This window comes from Chrysemys picta, chromosome 2, assembly GCF_011386835.1.
Source record: "Chrysemys picta bellii isolate R12L10 chromosome 2, ASM1138683v2, whole genome shotgun sequence".
In the NCBI taxonomy this organism is placed as follows: Eukaryota; Metazoa; Chordata; order Testudines; family Emydidae; genus Chrysemys; species Chrysemys picta.
In genome coordinates this window covers 288,613,061-288,631,417 of record NC_088792.1, presented here as the reverse complement: position 1 = coordinate 288,631,417, position 18,357 = coordinate 288,613,061, and the positions used below count along the sequence as shown (strand labels likewise).

Below are 18,357 nucleotides of genomic sequence, written 5' to 3'. Positions count from 1 at the left end.
CCGCCGTCCCAGGACACAGAGCCAATCGCAAACTGAGTACGCCAGCCCCGCCCCCGAAAAGGGAAAGTCCCTCTTCTGATAGGCGGCAATGGGAATCCATCCACGAGACAACTCCCAGCATGCAACGAATCACGCGCGGCCCAGAACTCCAGCTCCCAGCATGCCGCGCAATCACGCCCCGCTCAGCCCTACAGGTGGAACCTTCCCGCCTTGCTGTAGTTCGGACCGTGCCATTGGGTCCGGGGGGGGGGGGGGCGCTCCGGTGATCAGGCAGCGTTGCATGCTGGGACATGTAGTCCTGCGAGCAGGAGCGAGGAAAACGCCTTTGTATCGCAAACGTGTCTGCCTGGAGCGCTGCGCGGGGCCCGCGAGCGGCTGCCGGAGCGAGCCCGGGGCGCCCAGGTGTCCGGTGCAAAGGGGATAGGTTCCGTGTCCGGTCGGCACGGCTGACTGGACACCAAGAGTCCGGTCACCGCACGAAGTGCAATCAGGCCGGAGGAGCAGCGCCTGGCACCGGCTCAGGGGAGGTAGGGATCGGCGCTGCCCGCCCGGGGGCACCAGGGAGGGGGGCAAATCTAACTGTGATTCCAGGGGCTACACTACGGACACGGATCGGTTTCAAAACTAACCCCCCGCCAGCACTACCCTGCAGGGGGGACGCCGAGCTCTTCCCGGGGGCAGGTCAACTCACCTAGAGATCTGCCTAGGTTTACAACAGGCGACATAAAAAGTCAGTACCAAACTCAAATTTCATACAGACGCTGACTTGTTTCTACGGCTCTCTGTACTGTACCCTGACCGGGGAGTACAATCTTTATAGTCCAAATGAATTAGTTGATAATTATATGGTCAATATAGGAAGGTGAGCCTTTTTTCAGCACTAGCGTGCTGTGGCATTTTTGTATTTTAGGTCTGATTTTTGTAAGCAAATCGTTTTTAAGTGAGGTGAGAATTGGGGATACCCAAGACAAATCAAACTCCTGCAAGGGGTACAATTCATAAGCCAGACTGGATCAGAGCAAAGGTCCATCTAGCCCAGTGTCCTGTCTGCCGACAGTGGCCAGTGCCAGGTGCCCCAGAGGGAATGAACAGAACAGGGAATCATCAAGTGATCCATCCCCTGTTGCCCATTCCCAGCTCCTGGCAAACAGAGGTAGGGACACCATCCCTGCCCAGCCTGGCTAATCGTCATTGATGGACCCATCCTCCATGAATCTATCTAGCTCCCTTTTCAACCCTGTTATAGTCTTGGCCTTCACAACAACCTCTGGCAAGGAGTTCCACGGGTTGACAGTACTCTGGAAAGGTTGAGAACCACTGCTTTAACCTACTTTAAACCTTGTGGTACTACAGCAATTGGAATGACAATATTTGATCACACCCTAACTCAAAGATGGTTTCATGGCACCCCACAACAGAAGCACTTTAAATAGCAGCAGTTTTTGTAATGCACAAATGATGGATTGAAATTCTAAATGCAGTAGAATTTCAATGAACCTTAGGTTTATAATACGGGGGTCAAAATATATTGTTCAAAATCTTGCATCAGTAAGATCAAAACTAAAAATGAAATAAGATGGGCCCCATTCTGTTCTCATTCACACCACCCTACATCCTGAATCATGGTTGAAACCCAGGCGGTTACTCCAGATTTCCAGCAGTGCTAAGGAGAGCAGAATTGGCCCGTTTGCAATTTCCATTGGAAGCTGTGCTGGAGACAGCTATGGATAGGGATTCTAATAAATAGAATGGAGATATCCCATCTCCTAGAACTGGATGGGACCTTGAAAGGTCCTTGAGTCCAGCCCCCTGCCTTCACTAGCAGGACCAAGTACCAATTTTGCCCCAGATCCCTAGGTGGCCCCCTCAAGGATTGAACTCACAACCCTGGGTTTAGCAGGCCAGTGCTCAAACCACTGAGCTATCCCTCCCCCCATCTACTAGTCTCTACTACTATACTCTCCCTAAGCCGCATGCTATAGTGAAGCGTTCATTTAGCACACCTTACTGGCCGTATTTTAGTAGAACTTACTTGATAAAACATCTGTAAAGATTGGAACAAACATTGCCTTCTAGTAACATTAGATCTTTGTGTAGGACCAATTGCAATGAATGACCGATGGTAAAACTACATATGGAGATCATCCACAACAGAACCTTGCCGGGGGGCGGTGGGAGGGGGAAGGCAGCCCCGTCCCTACCAATTATGGTGCCCTACACAGCCTGAGCACCTGCTCTCTCCCCCCTCCCCCACGGAGAGTCTGAGCTGCACTCAAAGCCTGCAAGGCTGCAGAGACAGGAGCTGTGGGGGGCCGCTTTGGGGGGGCCCACAGCGGCCTGGGGGATTAGCGGGGGGGCCTAGCACCGGCAGCAAGAAACAACAACCTGGCCCCAGCCTGCTCCGTTCCCCCACCCCAGCCGTGTTGATTGAGGAAGGAGGTTTTGGGGAAGGGGTCCGTCACCCCCCCCACACACACACACACACACTCACCGGCGGCTGGAAGCAGAGCGACACAACGGGGAGCCAGCGGAGTGGAGCGGGCTGGGGCGCTCTGCTTCCCATCACTGCCGGTGAGTGCGGGGGTAGGCCTGACCCCTACTGCCAGTGCCAGGCCCCCCTGCTAATCCCCTGGGCCGCATCTGTCGCTGGGGGAGGGGACTTGGGAGAAGGGTGGAAAATGAGGCTGGGAAGAGGCAGGGCTGGGGCAGAGGGAGTTGTCCCGGGTCCCGCATCCCCCTAGGAACGCACAGGAGGGGCACCTAGGGGATGGGGCTGGCTGCATACGAAGCACACAGCTGCGTGTTCTGCGTATGCCCAAGGACGGCCTGGGGGAAAGCAAGCCATTTTACAAGGGGGTACCTAGATCTAAAGTCGAACCAAGGGCTGGCTCCTTAGACACATACATCACAAGTTATCATCCAACGCTCGTGCCTAGGGAATTGAAGGGGCATTCGGGGGGTAGGTCTTGCTCTTTTTGTTGAAACACTGGAAATGAAACTAGACGCTGAAGAGATCTGAACCAGAAGGGGCGGGGCTGGGGCCAGACTCCCCCAGCCAGCCCTTCAGCACGGCCCGGCACCCATTTAAAGGGACTATTTAGAAAAACTGGACGTGCACAAGTCCATGGGGCCGGATGCGCTGCATCCGAGGGTGCTAAAGGAGTTGGCGGGTGAGATTGCAGAGCCATTAGCCATTATTTTTGAAAACTCATGGCGATCGGGGGAGGTCCCAGATGACTGGAAAAAGGCTAATGTAGTGCCCATCTTTAAAAAAGGGAAGAAGGAGGATCCGGGGAACTACAGGCCAGTCAGCCTCACCTCAGTCCCTGGAAAAATTATGGAGCAGGTCCTCAAGGAATCAATTATGAAACATTTAGAGGAAAGGAAAGTGATCAGGAACAGTCAGCATGGATTCACGAAGGGGAAGTCGTGCCTGACTAACCTAATTGCCTTCTATGAGGAGATAACTGGCTCTGTGGATGAGGGGAAAGCAGTGGATGTGTTATTTCTTGACTTTAGCAAAGCTTTTGATACTGTCTCCCACAGTATTCTTGCCACCAAGTTAAAGAAGTATGGGCTGGATGAATGGACTGTAAGGTGGATAGAAAGCTGGCTAGATCGTCGGGCTCAACGGGTAGTGATCAATGGCTCCATGTCTAGTTGGCAGCCGGTTTCAAGTGGAGTGCCCCAAGGGTCGGTCCTGGGGCCGGTTTTGTTTAATATCTTTATTAATGATCTGGAGGATGGTGTGGACTGCACTCTCAGCAAGTTTGCAGATGACACTAAACTAGGAGGCGTGGTAGATACACTAGAGGGTAGGGATCGGATACAGAGGGACCTAGACAAATTAGAGGATTGGGCAGAAAAAAACCTGATGAGGTTCAACAAGGACAAGTGCAGAGTCCTGCACATAGGACGGAAGAATCCCATGCACTGCTACAGACTAGGGACCGAATGGCTAGGTAGCAGTTCTGCTGAAAAGGACCTAGGGGTCACAGTGGACGAGAAGCTGGATATGAGTCAACAGTGTGCTCTTGTTGCCAAGAAGGCTAACGGCATTTTGGGCTGTATAAGTAGGGGCATTGCCAGCAGATCGAGGAACGTGATCGTTCCCCTTTATTCGACATTGGTGAGGCCTCATCTGGAATACTGTGTCCAGTTTTGGGCCCCACACTACAAGAAGGATGTGGAAAAATTGGAAAGAGTCCAGCGGAGGGCAACAAAAATGATTAGGGGTCTGGAGCATATGACTTATGAGGAGAGGCTGAGAGAACTGGGATTGTTTAGTCTCCAGAAGAGAAGAATGAGGGGGGATTTGATAGCAGCCTTCAACTACCTGAAGGGGGGTTCCAAAGAGGATGGAGCTCGGCTGTTCTCAGTGGTGGCAGATGACAGAACAAGGAGCAATGGTCTCAAGTTGCGGTGGGGGAAGTCCAGGTTGGATATCAGGAAAAACTATTTCACTAGGAGGGTGGTGAAACACTGGAATGCGTTACCTAGGGAGGTGGTGGAGTCTCCTTCCTTGGAGGTTTTTAAGGCCCGGCTTGACAAAGCCCTGGCTGGGATGATTTAGCTGGGAATTGGTCCTGCTTTGAGCAGGGGGTTGGACTAGATGACCTCTTGAGGTCCCTTCCAACTCTGATATTCTATGATTCTATGATTCTAAAGGGCCTAGGGCTCCTAGGCATCATCGCCGCCGGGCCCCAGGGAAGCTGCCCCTTTTGGTCTCCCTCCTCAGCAGCCCTGCCCGTATGGTCGGCTGTGTACCAGTGTACTGGACCGTGCCAGCTTACTCTCACCTCTGAGCCTAGGGGAGGGATGGTGTGACTCCTGCACGCACGCACGCACACACGCGCACACACACACACACTCTCCTCTGTGTGCCTCTCTTAAAGGGCCAGCACTCCTGCATGCCAGGGCTCGGGTATGAAACGCAGGGGGGGGAGGGGGGCAGGCCACTACCGCTCTCCCCTCCCTAAATGGTGCCCCTGGACCTGGGGGAGGGATCCTGACAGCGCATCTCATCTGAGGAGCATAGCCGGGTTCGCTATCCGTAATGGCCCATCCTGCCTTCTCAGCGTCCCAGGCCCCAGCTCTCTCCAGCCTCATGGCACCTGGACACAGAAGGCAAAAAGCCAGCAACCCTCCCCCTTGCTCCAGGAACCGACCCCCATCTACGCCCCATTGTGCCCCCGGCCTCTCGCTCCAGGGACCGATGCTGCCTCTGGCTCAGGGACTGCCCCCCCAGTGCCCTGCCCCCCATTGCCCCTGTCCCAACTTCTCTGACACAACACTCAGCAAAGGTTCAAACAACAGATACCATGTGTTGAGTCAATGTCGTACCGAAAAATGAAGGTGATCCTGAGACACGCCTGACAATTACAGCTTCTCAGTCACTGGAAGATTCTAAGGAAGTACTGGTACCATACCGGCTACGTTAATATAAACACTGTCTGTGAGGGGGTGTGGTGTTGGGTTATGAACTAAATTCTCTGTGTGCTGTCTTCTGGCTGGGGGGGTTTCTGTCTTAAAGGTTAAAACCAGACTCGGACTATATTATCTTAATACATCAACATGTTAGTGTCTTGTTAATCTTGACAGCAGCTGGTATCAAATGTAAATTATATTGATAACTTATCGTTTTCGCACCATTTTGTCGTGGCTTTATCGTACTCTACCAAACATGGAAAATGGTGACACTGTGAGCATGCCCTTTGATGTGCTCGCTCCAGCAGTTAATGCTCTTCCCAGGGTGGCGCTAATTGAATGGATGCAAATATACAGCGATGTCCTTGCAGAACTGGATATTACACAAGCTGGTCAAAACACCTATGGTAACTTTAGCTGCACTGAAAACAGAAAAATAGCTTATGACAAATTATAGAGGATAATATATAAAGTCCCGTTTTAAGGGGACATGTACAGTCTCTAGTCAGAAGTATTGACCGGACCCCAAAAGTGAGTTACCACAATTGTCTATCTTCTTCTAGCTTCCTGTAACAAAACCTGTAATTAGTGTACTAGATCTGTCAAAAAATTGGTGATTGACTCTTTGAATAACTTTTTTAGTGCACGACCACGAGCAGCGGGGAGCAACTGGCACACACACTCAACACTCTTAGCTGGTGGCTAAACTGTGCTGCAGTCAGACTAGCGCCAGGGTGAAATGGCGGAGCCCGAAAAGAAAAAGAGTCGAAGGCTGTGCTCTTTTAAAGATGAGTGGCTACAACTCCCAGAATATCGGAACTGGCTTATAAAGGCAAGTGAAGACTCGGGATATTGTTCCATTTGCCGTGTTCAATTCACAGTTAAGTTTGATTCTGTAAAAGCTATTAAGCATCATGCAGAGACAAAAGGTCACAGAATCAAAGTACAAGGACAGATATGGTCCAGTACTAACAATAAAGTCTCCATAAAGACTGATAACGCTGAAGAACAACACATATGCACAGCTGAGTTGCTTTTAACGTATCACGGAGTTAAACACCACCACAGCTACCGTTCTCAAGACTGTGAAAATAAACTGTACCCCTCCATTTTCCCTGACTCCAAGATAGCTTCCAAAATTCTCTGTGGAATGACAAAAGCAGAAGCTTTGATTGAGAATGTTTTAGCCCCCCATTCATTGAAACTGGCTGTGCAAGACATTGGATCAACACCTCTCTCAATAGTGACAGATGCGTCTAATAAAGGGAACACAATATTATTCCCAGTTGCCGTCCGCTACTTTAATAAAGATAAGGGAATCTGCATGTCTATCATAGACTTTTTCGAGGATGCAGACGAAACATCAGAGGCAATCGCAAAAAACTTAAGAAGTTGTCTTCAAAATTCTGGTCTGATACAGAATAAAATTGTGGCGTATGGAGCAATCAATTTTGGAGAAAACAAGTCTGTTTTTCGGCACCTAAAACAAATGTTGGATTTACCAAACCTTGTGCCAGGGTATTGCAGTGCTCACATAGTACACAATACAGCGAAACATGGCTTGGAAATGCTCTCTTATGATGTAGAATGCTTGGTCATCAAGGTCTTCAGTGAATTCTCATCCAGTGCAAAGAATATCAGTGAACTTAAAGAATTCTTTGACTTTGTGGAGACAGAATATTCAGAAATCTTATACCAGCTACCTAAACGTTTTCTGACCCTTTTCACTGCCATAGACAGGTTACTGAAGAACTGGCCCGCACTCAAATCTTACTTTGTGAATAAAGGCAAGGAAGATGTGAGCTGCACAATATGGGCCTTTCTTGCTGAGCAAGAGGACACTGTTTCTGATGATGAAACTATTACGCTTCCTGAACTGTACATCTACTTTGTGCACAACATTCTGAGCCAATTTAACAACACAATAAAGGTTCTTGAGAATGATTACATTCAGGTAACTGAACTGTATGCTACATTCAACAAGCTGAGAAGAGAGATTCAGAATCGACAAGAGAAAGGCTTCTATGGGTACAAAGTGACCCAGTTCTTGAAGAAGCTACCACTTAACGAGCAGAATAAATTTGTTGGCGATGCCCAACAGGCTTACACACGCATGCTGCAGTACCTGGAAAAGTGGTTTGATTTCAGCGAAAACTCTTTCTATAAGTTGTGTGCACCACTCAATCTGGACGAACCTCTTCAGCTAGACAAACTGTGTGCGTTGTCGACACACTTGAACATTCAAGTGGACATAGATGAATTATTTACAGAAATGTGCGTATTGAATGATGTGCTACCAATCCTAAAGAGTTCAATAAAGGACGCTGAAGCGACACAGTGCCAGCAGCACCATCTAATCAAGGTCTCTGAGGTGTGGGTAGAACTCTTTAAGTGCTGCGAGGCCCCAAACTTGCTCAGAATTGTGCAGCACGTGTTTGCTGTTCCACCCGGCAACGGCTTTGTGGAACACATTTTCAGCGTTATGAAGAGCTTGTGGGCTGACGAAAGGAATCGGCTCCAAGTGGACATAGTGAAAGCTGAGCTATTCATGCACTTCAACTATAAAATGACATGTGCCGAGTTTGCGGGATTTTTGCAGACAGGAGCAGCTAAGGAGCTTGTGACAGCGGCAACAAATGATCAGAAGTTTCAATTGCCACTTACACCGCCCTGTCTGGGCTAGACTACACGCTGCTAGAATACAACAGCATTATAGTCATATTTTGTTATCCTAAAAAAAGTTAAACCCTTAAGTACACAATATAGAGTTAGAATATGAATTAGTAGAGAATATTTGAGGTTGCTTTAACTTCATTACTTGTGGGCCAGGCAGACACAGAGCTGGCCTACAACAAAGGTGACTTTAACCCCCTCGCTGTCCTGTTCGTGCCTCAAGTGGAGAAATAAATGCACAGAGAATTGAGGCCTGTATGTTTGCATTGTTCTACATAAATATCGTTACCTATACAATGGAAGTTCTTTGTGGCTGCGCTAGGGAGTTTCTTGCCCTGTTCTTGTTATATTTTTGTTTTACTTCTGAGGAATAAAGATGATACAAAGTTTGTATGAAATGATTACGCAGTATCTGCTGACATGTCCAAAAATGTAAAACTTTGCACCTAGCTGTATATTAAAGCGCACACAAAAAAGCCCACCCGGTTTTCAGAGGTTTCGTGGGTGCTCAGCCCCACAGAAAGCCTATTTACCTTTATTCCGGTGTCCGATGGAGATGCCTCATTGTAGGCAGTGAGGTTTGAAAGGTTTTACCGAGGTCCTTCAGACTTGAGAAGTGATTAGGTTTCAATATACCTTTATCAATTCTGGTCTTTTTTTTGTTATGCCTGGAACCATTGTAATTAAACATCTACCTTGGGTTTATGCAAATACCAGGGCACAGATCCGATCAAATCAAACAACATCTCCCCATCACGTTGCACTTTCCTACCTATCGGGAGTGATGGAGCTGGTGACTTGGATCCAGTCTTGCAGCGAGTTAGACCACTAGTGCCAGTGGGATTCTTCACACTTCGCAGCACCGAGCCCAGCTGGCACAGTTCCAATGTTTGTGTTCATTTCTAGTTTACAATATCTGCACTTACGCGTTTAGCACCTCCCTGCGATCCAAGAGGGCGGGTCCCAGGTAGCCTGGCCACTTTTGTAATGGACGTTGTTCCACGCATCTTTGAAACAGCAGCAGATTGGGATATCATGTTGGGGTTTTTTGCTGATTAAGGTCATAATGTGATTCATCAACCTGCAGGAAGATGTTAGTCTTGAAAGGATTGGATGATAAAACAATTTTCATGGGCAAGGCTGTTGTTCCCCTGTAGTATCTAAGCTCTTTGTGAATAATAATGAGCTTATCTTCACCAAACTCCTGTGAACTAGGGAATCATTGATTTCCACTTTACAGATGAGGAGCTGAGGCACAAACAGGTAAGTTGCCTGACCTTGATCACACAGGAATTACCTGGCAGAGTTGTGAAATGCGCCAGGTGATCCTTAGTTCCAGTCCAGTGCTCTGTTACTGGAGGGATAGCCATGTGTGACGGTGCTGCCCGTGGGAGCCAGCTGAGGTCACTCATTAGGGTGAACGGCAAACAAAACGGGGCAGACAAACCCCAAACGCTGGTGGATATTCCAATACTTAGATTTACCAGCCAGCATAAAACAGCTTCTGTAGTACCTCACTGGTTACTTAGAAGTCCAAACAACGCAGTTCCCTTGAAGTGCCCAGCCTCAGGCCTCCGTCCAGACACACCTGTCAGATATGATGCTGATTACTGAAAATCTTCTCTCATCATGTAAAAGAAAAGGTTCTTCCAACCCCAAAGGATCAGCCACATACCCAGGTCCAATTATAACTTAGATCTTACCCAAAATACACGCTCTAGCCAATTCTTATTAACTAAACTAAAATTTATTAGAAAAGAAAAGAGAGAGTGTGTTGGTTAAAAGATCAATATACAGACAGACTTGAATTCAATTCTTGAGGTTCAGATACATAGCAGAGATGAGCTTGTAGTTGCCAAAAGTCCTTTTAGAAATAGTCCATAGGTTATAGTCCAATGTCCATATTCAGGGTGGCTCCAGTTAGTGACTGGGGATCTCAATCCTTGTGGCTTAAGGTTTCCCCCTCTGGAAACCCAAAGTAGATCTGAGATGAAGCAGGATCGTGTCCCAGGGTTCTTATACATTTCCAGCAGCCTTTTGGCCTTAGACAACAATAGGCTTAATTCTCCTTCTCTCAAATATCCTGGCAATTAGCACAGGGTAATTTATCCATTAAACAGTTCAGATCCAGGTTACCACAACCTTCAAAGAGACACACAGACAATAATACTATTTCCCTCAAGTATCATCATGTTAATATTCCTTTTTTGATCTTTGAATCAAAGCTGTAGCAATAGACAAGACTTGTTTACTTATATCACAAGACCTGAGCAAACACCTCCCCTTCTACCTCTAACAATGCAGACTTGCATTTCAAAGCTCTATTCATCTACTGATCTTCCTAACCAGTCTCTAAAGTTCGGCCATGGGTCAGGTCAGTCTGTGAAGTAATTAACTCTTTCTGGCCGTCACCTTTCAATGACATATTATATTCTACTCATAGCGTCACACCGTGTTAGTCTGGATCTGTAAAAAGCAACAAAGAGTCCCGCGACACCTCCAATACATCTGTTAGTCTGTAAGGTGCCACAGGACTCTTTGGTGCTGTTGCTAACTGTTACTGTTAGGTGATGCTGATTGTACTAGCATATGCATCCGAAGAAGTGGGCTGTAGTCCACGAAAGCTTATGCTCTAATAAATTTGTTAGTCTCTAAGGTGCCACAAGTGCTCCTGTTCTTCTTTTTGCGGATACAGACTAACACGGCTGCTACTCTGAAACCTAACTTTTATATACATCTGTTAATGGGCAGTTTCAGTTTAACTGGCATTGGGATTCTCCTTTTGTGAACAAAGACCTCTTATCTCTTGCCTACTGACCCGTTGTGGCTTTGAAGAATTTATCATCATCATTCTGGCTGTAAACGTCAATGTAACACCCCAGAAATTAGCAGCGTTTGACAATACAGCGTGGGAACTTTCTTATGAAGATTGTAAGAAACCTGGCTTTGCACGCTAAGCTCTGCTTTAATTGGGTTGTTTCAGTTGAGCACTCCGTGTGGGTTTAAAATGTGTGGTGTCACTTGACTGGAGTTGGATTGGACGGTTTAGCACGCTAGGGGGCTTTGGGGAATTTTATGTTTTCTTTCTTTATAGGAGAGACGTTTAATTAAGCTTTAACTGTCCTTTTAGGTAGAGATTTAAAGTAAGACTCATAAGGAAAAAGGAACGCCGCTATGTACGAGGTTCATCTGTTCATACTTTTTGATTTTTGTCTCATCATTAAATAATTCAGCTGGATGACCAAAGAATCCACCCATGGTATACATTACATTACACTATTCTGTTCGTGGAGATTAAGTCAAAATTCTAACAGTGACTAAACTGTCACTTGCGTACTCAACTCTTGTTAAACTGTAGAGTAAACTATGAATGTAGAAAATACTGACCGACAAGTAGAAGCATGAAAGTAGAATTGCTAAACAAAAATAACTAGTGCTGTTACTCGTGGGCTATTACTAATGAGTTACCTCGTACTTACAATTACCGCTGCAAGCGCTTCGGGAAAAGCGACCTGGTGAGCAAGATCAGCATTGCCAACCCCCCGAATGGAAAAATCACCAGTCAGCCTCCCAAACTCACGATCAGTCAGTCCCCCACGGCAGACTGGACTCATCTCCTCCCCACTGCAGGCAGCTCACCCCCATCAACGCATGGAAACCCTTAGCCTCTTCTTCCTTCCCTAGTCCAGGCAGGCACACACCTCTGGGCCCGGGGGAATCCGGGAGCAGGAGCTTTCCTTCCTGCTCACTGGTCCAGGACCAACGCAGGAGGGTCTGAGGGCATTTGGACTGGTCCCACTCGCAAGTTTCTCTGACAGGCAAATGCCCCAGCTTTGGGCCCGCAACGCTTGCCTGTCACCTCACTGATTATGTGAGTGTTAATTATGTAAAGTGTTCAAACGTCTCCAGGCTCAGCAATTCTACACTTTCATTGGTCCCTCCTGCCTGTTCAAACACCCCCTCCCCCGCAAGCAAAACCCCAGCCTGTTAACCACTGCCCTTGGCCTGGGAGAAATATCATCCACAAGGAAGAGAAATGCTGTAGTGTGTGACTGCCCCGCTGCTCCCAGAACACACTGGACTCAGTGCAGTGTTCCCAGCCAGTCTCACGGGGAGGAGGCAGCTCCCCTGTCCCTGCCCAGAACTAAGAGCTCAGGGGGGTTCTGGACCACAGGATGGTTGAGTTTTAAATCTCTCCATTGAGGCTGCAGGTGGGTGGGTGGGTGGGTGGGATAAGCAGGGCAATGACTGTTTCAGGGAACCTGGGAGCTGCATGCAAAGGGATGGAGACAAGTTAGGGGGTGGTGAACTTCTGCCACAGCCTATGGCCACAGGGATCACTCAGTACACTACCTCCAGCACAGTCACACACTCCGGCTCACGAGCACAGCCGTGGTGGGCGTATCTGACCCTCAAACCAACTAGGAACCTCCCGAGCGGTCCCACCTGGAGGAGGCCTGCCCCTTCCAGCCACTGCTAACACTGGACACTCTCTCTTCCCCACGTCCCCAAACACGGCATTTCTGACCGTTCAGGCGAGACGGCAACAAGGCTGCTGAAAGCCCTGCCTGTGCAATGGGGCCTACATCAGCTATGGACCAAGGAAAGGGGTGAGGTGGTTCCCTTGATCAGAGGGAGCCTTTGCAGAAATTGGGGGGCGGGGGGGGCCTTTTAAATAAAACAATCCACAAACCTATTTTACATGTTTCAAGCAGGATCAAATGGTTTTACGCCATTCCTAAGAGAAAGCAGCCAGCCCCAGTGATCAGCATCACCCCCTCTGCAGTCTGGAGGCACAGCCGGTCGTTTGTTCTCTCCGCCCCCAGGATGAGTGAGCTCCCGTCCCAACTGGCCTAAGCTCACCTCCGATGCATCGATTCGGTTTCTGTAAGTCATGGACCAGTCCACACCTGGACACAAACAGGATGCACATTCCACGGCACTCAGATGTGGCCAACACGGCAGGAGAAATCCACAGAGCCGCGCCAGCATGAATGAGAAGGGGCTACAGCTCCATAGATTTGAATTTAGCAGTTCTGCTTTCTTTCACAGCTCACTCTCCCCTCAGTAACTCACCTCTGCTCCACACAGTCTCTCGCCCCCACAGCACACAGGTTTTGCCAGTTATTTTTTCACAATTCACATTTAGGCGATCATTGAACACCATATTATTTTGATGACGACTTTTTTGGTGCCTTAGAATCAGGCCGTGAGCCCCACACGTCCCAGCACACTGGCTAGGACCTGCTCTCCAGGCAGCTCAGAGATAAGCAGCTGATGAGTTTTTAATCAATAAAATGTTTTTTCCTCTCTCAGCAGGTGAATGCTCAAGTCTTGGACTGCCTCCTTTTACTTCCTTCCTGGGAGGGGTCTAGAGCAAACACAGCCCTTCTTGGTGCAGCCCCCAGGCTCCCTGCTTAACAGGACATAGCTCCCTGGCAGTTTTACGAAAATGCCCCCAGAGCAACCGGCTCCACATGGATTCCCGGATGTCTAATAAGTGTTGAGCGCCACCTAAACCTTTGCTCACAACTGGGACATTTATAGGGCCTCTCGCTCGTGTGGGTTCTCTGATGGGCTGTGAGGGACGATTTCTGGCTGAAGCCTTTCCTGCACACCACACATTTGTAGGGTTTCTCCCCAGTGTGGATTCGCTGATGCTCAGTCAGGTTCGAGCTGCTGTTGAAGCTCTTCCCGCAGGCGCTACGTTTGTAGGGTCTGTCCTCCTGGTGTCAGAGAAGCTCTGTGCTTCGCTGGAAGCCTTTCCCACACTTGCTGCACCCATAGGGCCTGTTCCCCGTGTGGCTCCTCTGATGGGCAAGGAGGGATTTGCTCTGACCGAAGCTCTTCTCGCACCCGGAGCAGGTCCAGGGTCTCTCTCCCGTGTGCATTATTTGATGCTGAACGAGAGCCGAGCTGTGACTGAAGCCTTTCCCACACTCAGTGCATTTGTAGGGTCTCTGCCCCGTATGGCTCCTCTGGTGAACTAGGAGGGTGGTGCTCCAGTTGAAGCGCTCCCCACATTCCCTGCACTGATGGGGTCTCTCGCCTGTGTGGATCCTCCGGTGAGCTCCAAGGGTTGAGCTCCAAGAGAAGCTCTTCCCACACTCGGAGCATGTGTAGGGCCGCTTGCCGGTGTGGAGTCCCTGATGTCTGATCAGTTCCGAGCTCTGCCCAAAGGCCTTGCCCCAGTCAGCACGCTCGTACCTTTTCTCCACCAAGTGGATTCTCCGGTGTCTGGCAAAGGCAGAGCGCTGCTGGAAGCTCTCCCCACATTCAGTGGGTTGGCGGGGGATCTGCTCAGCGTGGCTCCTCTGGTGTCTCAGGAGTGCTGAGCTCAGCCGGAAGCTCCTCCCACACGCAATGCATTTGTAGGGCGTCTTTCCCATACAGATTCTCTGGTGTTTGATAAGGGCTGGGCACTGCCAGGAGCTTTTGCCCCATTCACCACATGTCTACGGTCTCTCTCTCTCCTGAGTTGGGCTCTGGTGCACAGCCACGTCTTCGCACTTCTTAAGACATCTCTCCAGAGAGTGGATTTGCCTCACCGGTCCCCTGTGGATTCTCTCTGCTGCATTGGTAACCCGTGCTGACTTCCACCGGCTTTTCCCTGGTCCAGACTCTGGGAGCATGGCCCATGGAGCAGTCTGACAACACCTCATTGGCTCTCACCTTTCCAGCATCTTCCCGCCGCGTTTTCTCACTCTCGAGCCCGCCATCTGCGGAACGGAGAGAGGGACCCGGGCACGGTCACGTCCGGCACTCAGGGGATCTCGGAAAGGAAAACGGCCAAGCGTAGGGCAGAACCAAGTGACATGCTAAGAAGCGCCACATCCGAAAGGCAATTCCCCCCCCCCGGACCCGTCCCCGGGGCAGCCCGAGGGGCACGCTCTGAACGCGGGCCCAGGGTCACTCCGGGGGTGGGGAGCCGCGTCTGCGTTACTAGACGGCCCGTCGGTGCCAGGGCGCGGGGCCGGGCCGGGCCAGGGGCCTCCAGGCTCAGGTCTCCTCCGGCCTCCACTTACCAGGGACAAGCCGCTCCCGGGAGCCCGGCTGGGGCCGGTCTGGCCCTGCCGCTCGGCCCCCGGCCCCACGCGGGACTGAGCGCGGAGCCTCGCACCGGGCTGCATGGAGCCGCCCCCCGGGACACGGCTCGGGCCGGTCCCGCTTCCCCCGGGGGCGGGGGGGGGTTCGGCCGGTACCGCGGGAGGCTCCGCCCCCTCCGGGCCGGCCCGTAGAGGCCGCTCACAGCCACACCGGAAGTTACTCCACCCGGAAGGGATGCCGGGGTGGACGCGTGACTCTCAGCCCCGCCCACTTCCGCTCGTCGGGGGGCACAAAGAGCCGGGAGGGCGCATGCGCCCCGCTCCTGGCTACGCGCGTCCTGGCCCCGTGGCGTGGGCAATGCGAGCGGGGCCGGCAGCGGCGCCCCCCGCCCATGGGCCCGGGCACGCCAGGCTCTGCCTGAGCCCCTGGCTCCGGGGCTGCCGGCCCCGCGGGGGCGCCCCGAGACCCGTCCCGTGGGCTGCCGGGGTCACGCCGCATTGCTGGGGCCGCCCAGCTCGGGGGGGGGGCGGTCCCAGGAGACCCCCAGCCGGGCATTATTTGTAACTCGGTCAATACTCCGCGGTGATTTGCTCCCGCCCCCCTGGGCTGGGGGGGGGCGTGTCAGCCCCATACCGGGGGGGTTCAGGGAGCGCAAAGCCTCTGGCCCAAGAGTGGGGGGTCCCTGTCCCCAACCCCGAGCTCTCCCGACGCGGGGTGACCACCACTGCCCCGCACAGACACGCGCGCTCACATCTCCGTCCCCAAGGGCGGCCAAGCCACCGACCCCAAAGCTTGACGCGGGGCAATGGGAACGCACTGATCCCCTGTGCTGGACCGTGGGAGTCAATACAGCCAACCCTTCCCCATTCTCCTGGGGTGCGAGAGCGGGGACTTCACACTGCGGTTGAGAACTTGGCCTTGGTTCACCTCTCCTGCCCATTGTCCTTTCCCACCTGCCCTTGAAAGTACATCTCTCCCATGTCTGAGAAAACACGTTCGCTACTACATGTGTCAGATAAACACTTAAAACCAATCCAGATTAACATGCGTCAGTTGTGTCAGTGGTGCAAATTGTGTGCTGTGTGACTCCCCAACCTGCTGACCTGAAATTGGGATGCCAAAGGCAAATCTCTGATGAATCACCCTTCCCAGGTATATGCAAAAGCTGCTGCCCACCCCTCTGAACCTACAACACAAGATCCAGACCCAAACCGAGGGACCAAAGGGGGGTGTGAAGGGATTTATACAGGAGACTGAGGAGAGGCTGAGGGAACTGGGATTGTTTAATCATAGGAGCTCGGCTGTTCTCAGTGGTGGCAGATGACAGAACAAGGAGCAATGGTCTCAAGTTGCAGTGGGGGAGGTTTAGAATCATAGAAGATCAGGGTTGGAAGGGACCTCAGGAGGTATCTAGTCCAACCCCCTGCTCAAAGCAGGACCAACCCCAACTAAATCATCCCAGCCAGGGCTTTGTCAAGCCTGACCTTAAAAAACCTCTGGTTTTATACTCCTGCCGATTACCATCCTCTCTTAGCAGAAATCTATAGCAATAGCGAAGACCCTAGTTGACTTCATGGAGTATCTGGCACATCGCTCTTTTCAGGGTCAAAAGAAGGGATTTTAGGGTAGGGATTTTGTTTCGCTCTCTATTTGGGGGGGTTGGGGGGGGTTGGTCAGGGTTAATTGGGTAGAAGGGAGGGTCGTTAGGAGTCATTCTTCTGATGGAAAAGCCTTTTGAAGAGGAAAGCTTTGCTGTGTTTCCCACCGACTCAAGACTTTAGATTCACCCGATTGCCTCCGGAAGTTTGCTCCATACCTGAAGCTCCTGGACGGGATGCTTTGTCCTGCGCTGGGTGACCTGTGTTGGCTCAGACACAGCTGTCATGGTGGTTCATAGATCAAACTTCAGTCTTTCACAGAGCTGGGGCGTTATCCATTCATTGAACTTTTCTTTCTGTTTATAATAATCTCTCCGCACCTGCTGCGCGGCCTGTTTCCCTGTGGGCATCCCAGCACTCAGTGTTATCTTCGTGCTGCTCTTTGCATGCAACACAGCTAACGTCTGGGGGGCAGGGGTTAATGAAAAGAAACTCTCAGCACTGCCAAGCCTGGGGGGCAGGGAAATGATGGAGTGGAGCAGGCCGGGGGCTGGAACAGTTTGTGTAGTGGGGGGCTGAGAGCCACTGAACCAAACTGGGAATCCTGGATATGATAGAAACCACTTCAGATTTGGAGGTGCTGCAGCCCCCTCCTAGCCCTAGTTCCAGCATCTGTGGGCGCAGCCTCTGGGCCCCACAGCTGGATGAGAGCAGCATGGCCGGTTGCAGAACTGGAGGCCAAGGGCCCAGGCTTCGAAGGGCACTGGAGGCAGAATGCCCTTGGCGCTCTCACACCTCAAGACTGGCCCAAGCAGGGCCTATGCAGCAAACCCAGGCGCAGCTACGCTTGGAAACCTGGTCACGTTTAGACCAGGGGGAAGGGGCACAGCAAGGATCCCAGGCTTCGGCGCCTCTCTGACACTTATGTGGAACCTCCCCCCCGCAGCAGTCCAGTGCTGCTAACCCGTGGGGGTCACGTTAAGATCAGCTCCCTTAGTGAGGCCGTGGCTTTTCATCTATAGTTTCAATGTTGTAGATTTTTTAAGCCCGCGTAAAGACAAACCCACTAAAGTTATGGCTCCCCCAGCCTGGGCCATCCCCAGCAGCCAGAGCCCGGCGCAATCAGAAGAGGAACGCCAGCCTTTTCCGAAGCGCTCGCTCACTTTGGGGGAGCCCTAGCCGAGGCCCCAGAGGTGCAGGGGACCTGCCCGTAAGCCTGTGCACTGCCACCCAGCGTTACCAGCCCCATCATGTGCTGCGAGGCAAGGGAGTGTCCCGAGACACTCAGACGAGACCGGTTGTGATCATGTCCCGGCTTTAATGTCACTTTGTCATGTAACACGTCTTAAACAGAACTCACCCCCCAAAACTGTCTGAGCCCTGGGCTTTCAGTCAGAGGTGCCGACTTTCTAATGCACCAGGGGTGTGTGTGTGTGTGAGATCCCCCCACTATGCCCCTGTCCCCACTCCATCACTTATCCCTAAACCCCCCATCCCCACCCTGCCTCTTCCTGCCCTGTTCCACCCCTCCCCCAAGAGTGCCACGCTCTCGCTTGTCCGCCCTCCCCTCTCCCCCCCAGCATCTCCTGCGCTGGGAGGGACGTGGAGGTGT

At 51.4% G+C, this 18,357-nt stretch overlaps 2 protein-coding genes across 2 annotated transcripts in view; one reads left to right on the top strand and one right to left on the bottom strand.

The window, feature by feature from the left end:
* TONSL (tonsoku like, DNA repair protein) overlaps positions 1-15,377 on the bottom strand; it is a 32,380-nt gene extending 17,003 nt beyond the window's left edge. The window contains exons 1-2 of the mRNA XM_065582254.1: positions 15,192-15,377; positions 15,126-15,151 (exon numbers count right to left, since the gene is read on the bottom strand). The gene's annotated coding sequence lies outside the window, so the exon portion shown is untranslated. The remainder of the gene's footprint in view (positions 1-15,125; positions 15,152-15,191) is intronic.
* On the top strand, positions 238-8,581 carry LOC101937720 (uncharacterized). Its single transcript, XM_005291125.4, has 2 exons — positions 238-527; positions 6,070-8,581. The coding sequence occupies exon 2, from the start codon at positions 6,167-6,169 to the stop codon at positions 8,108-8,110; it is 1,944 nt and encodes a 647-aa protein (XP_005291182.2). The 5' UTR covers positions 238-527; positions 6,070-6,166; the 3' UTR covers positions 8,111-8,581.
* Positions 15,378-18,357: the final 2,980 nt, after the last annotated feature.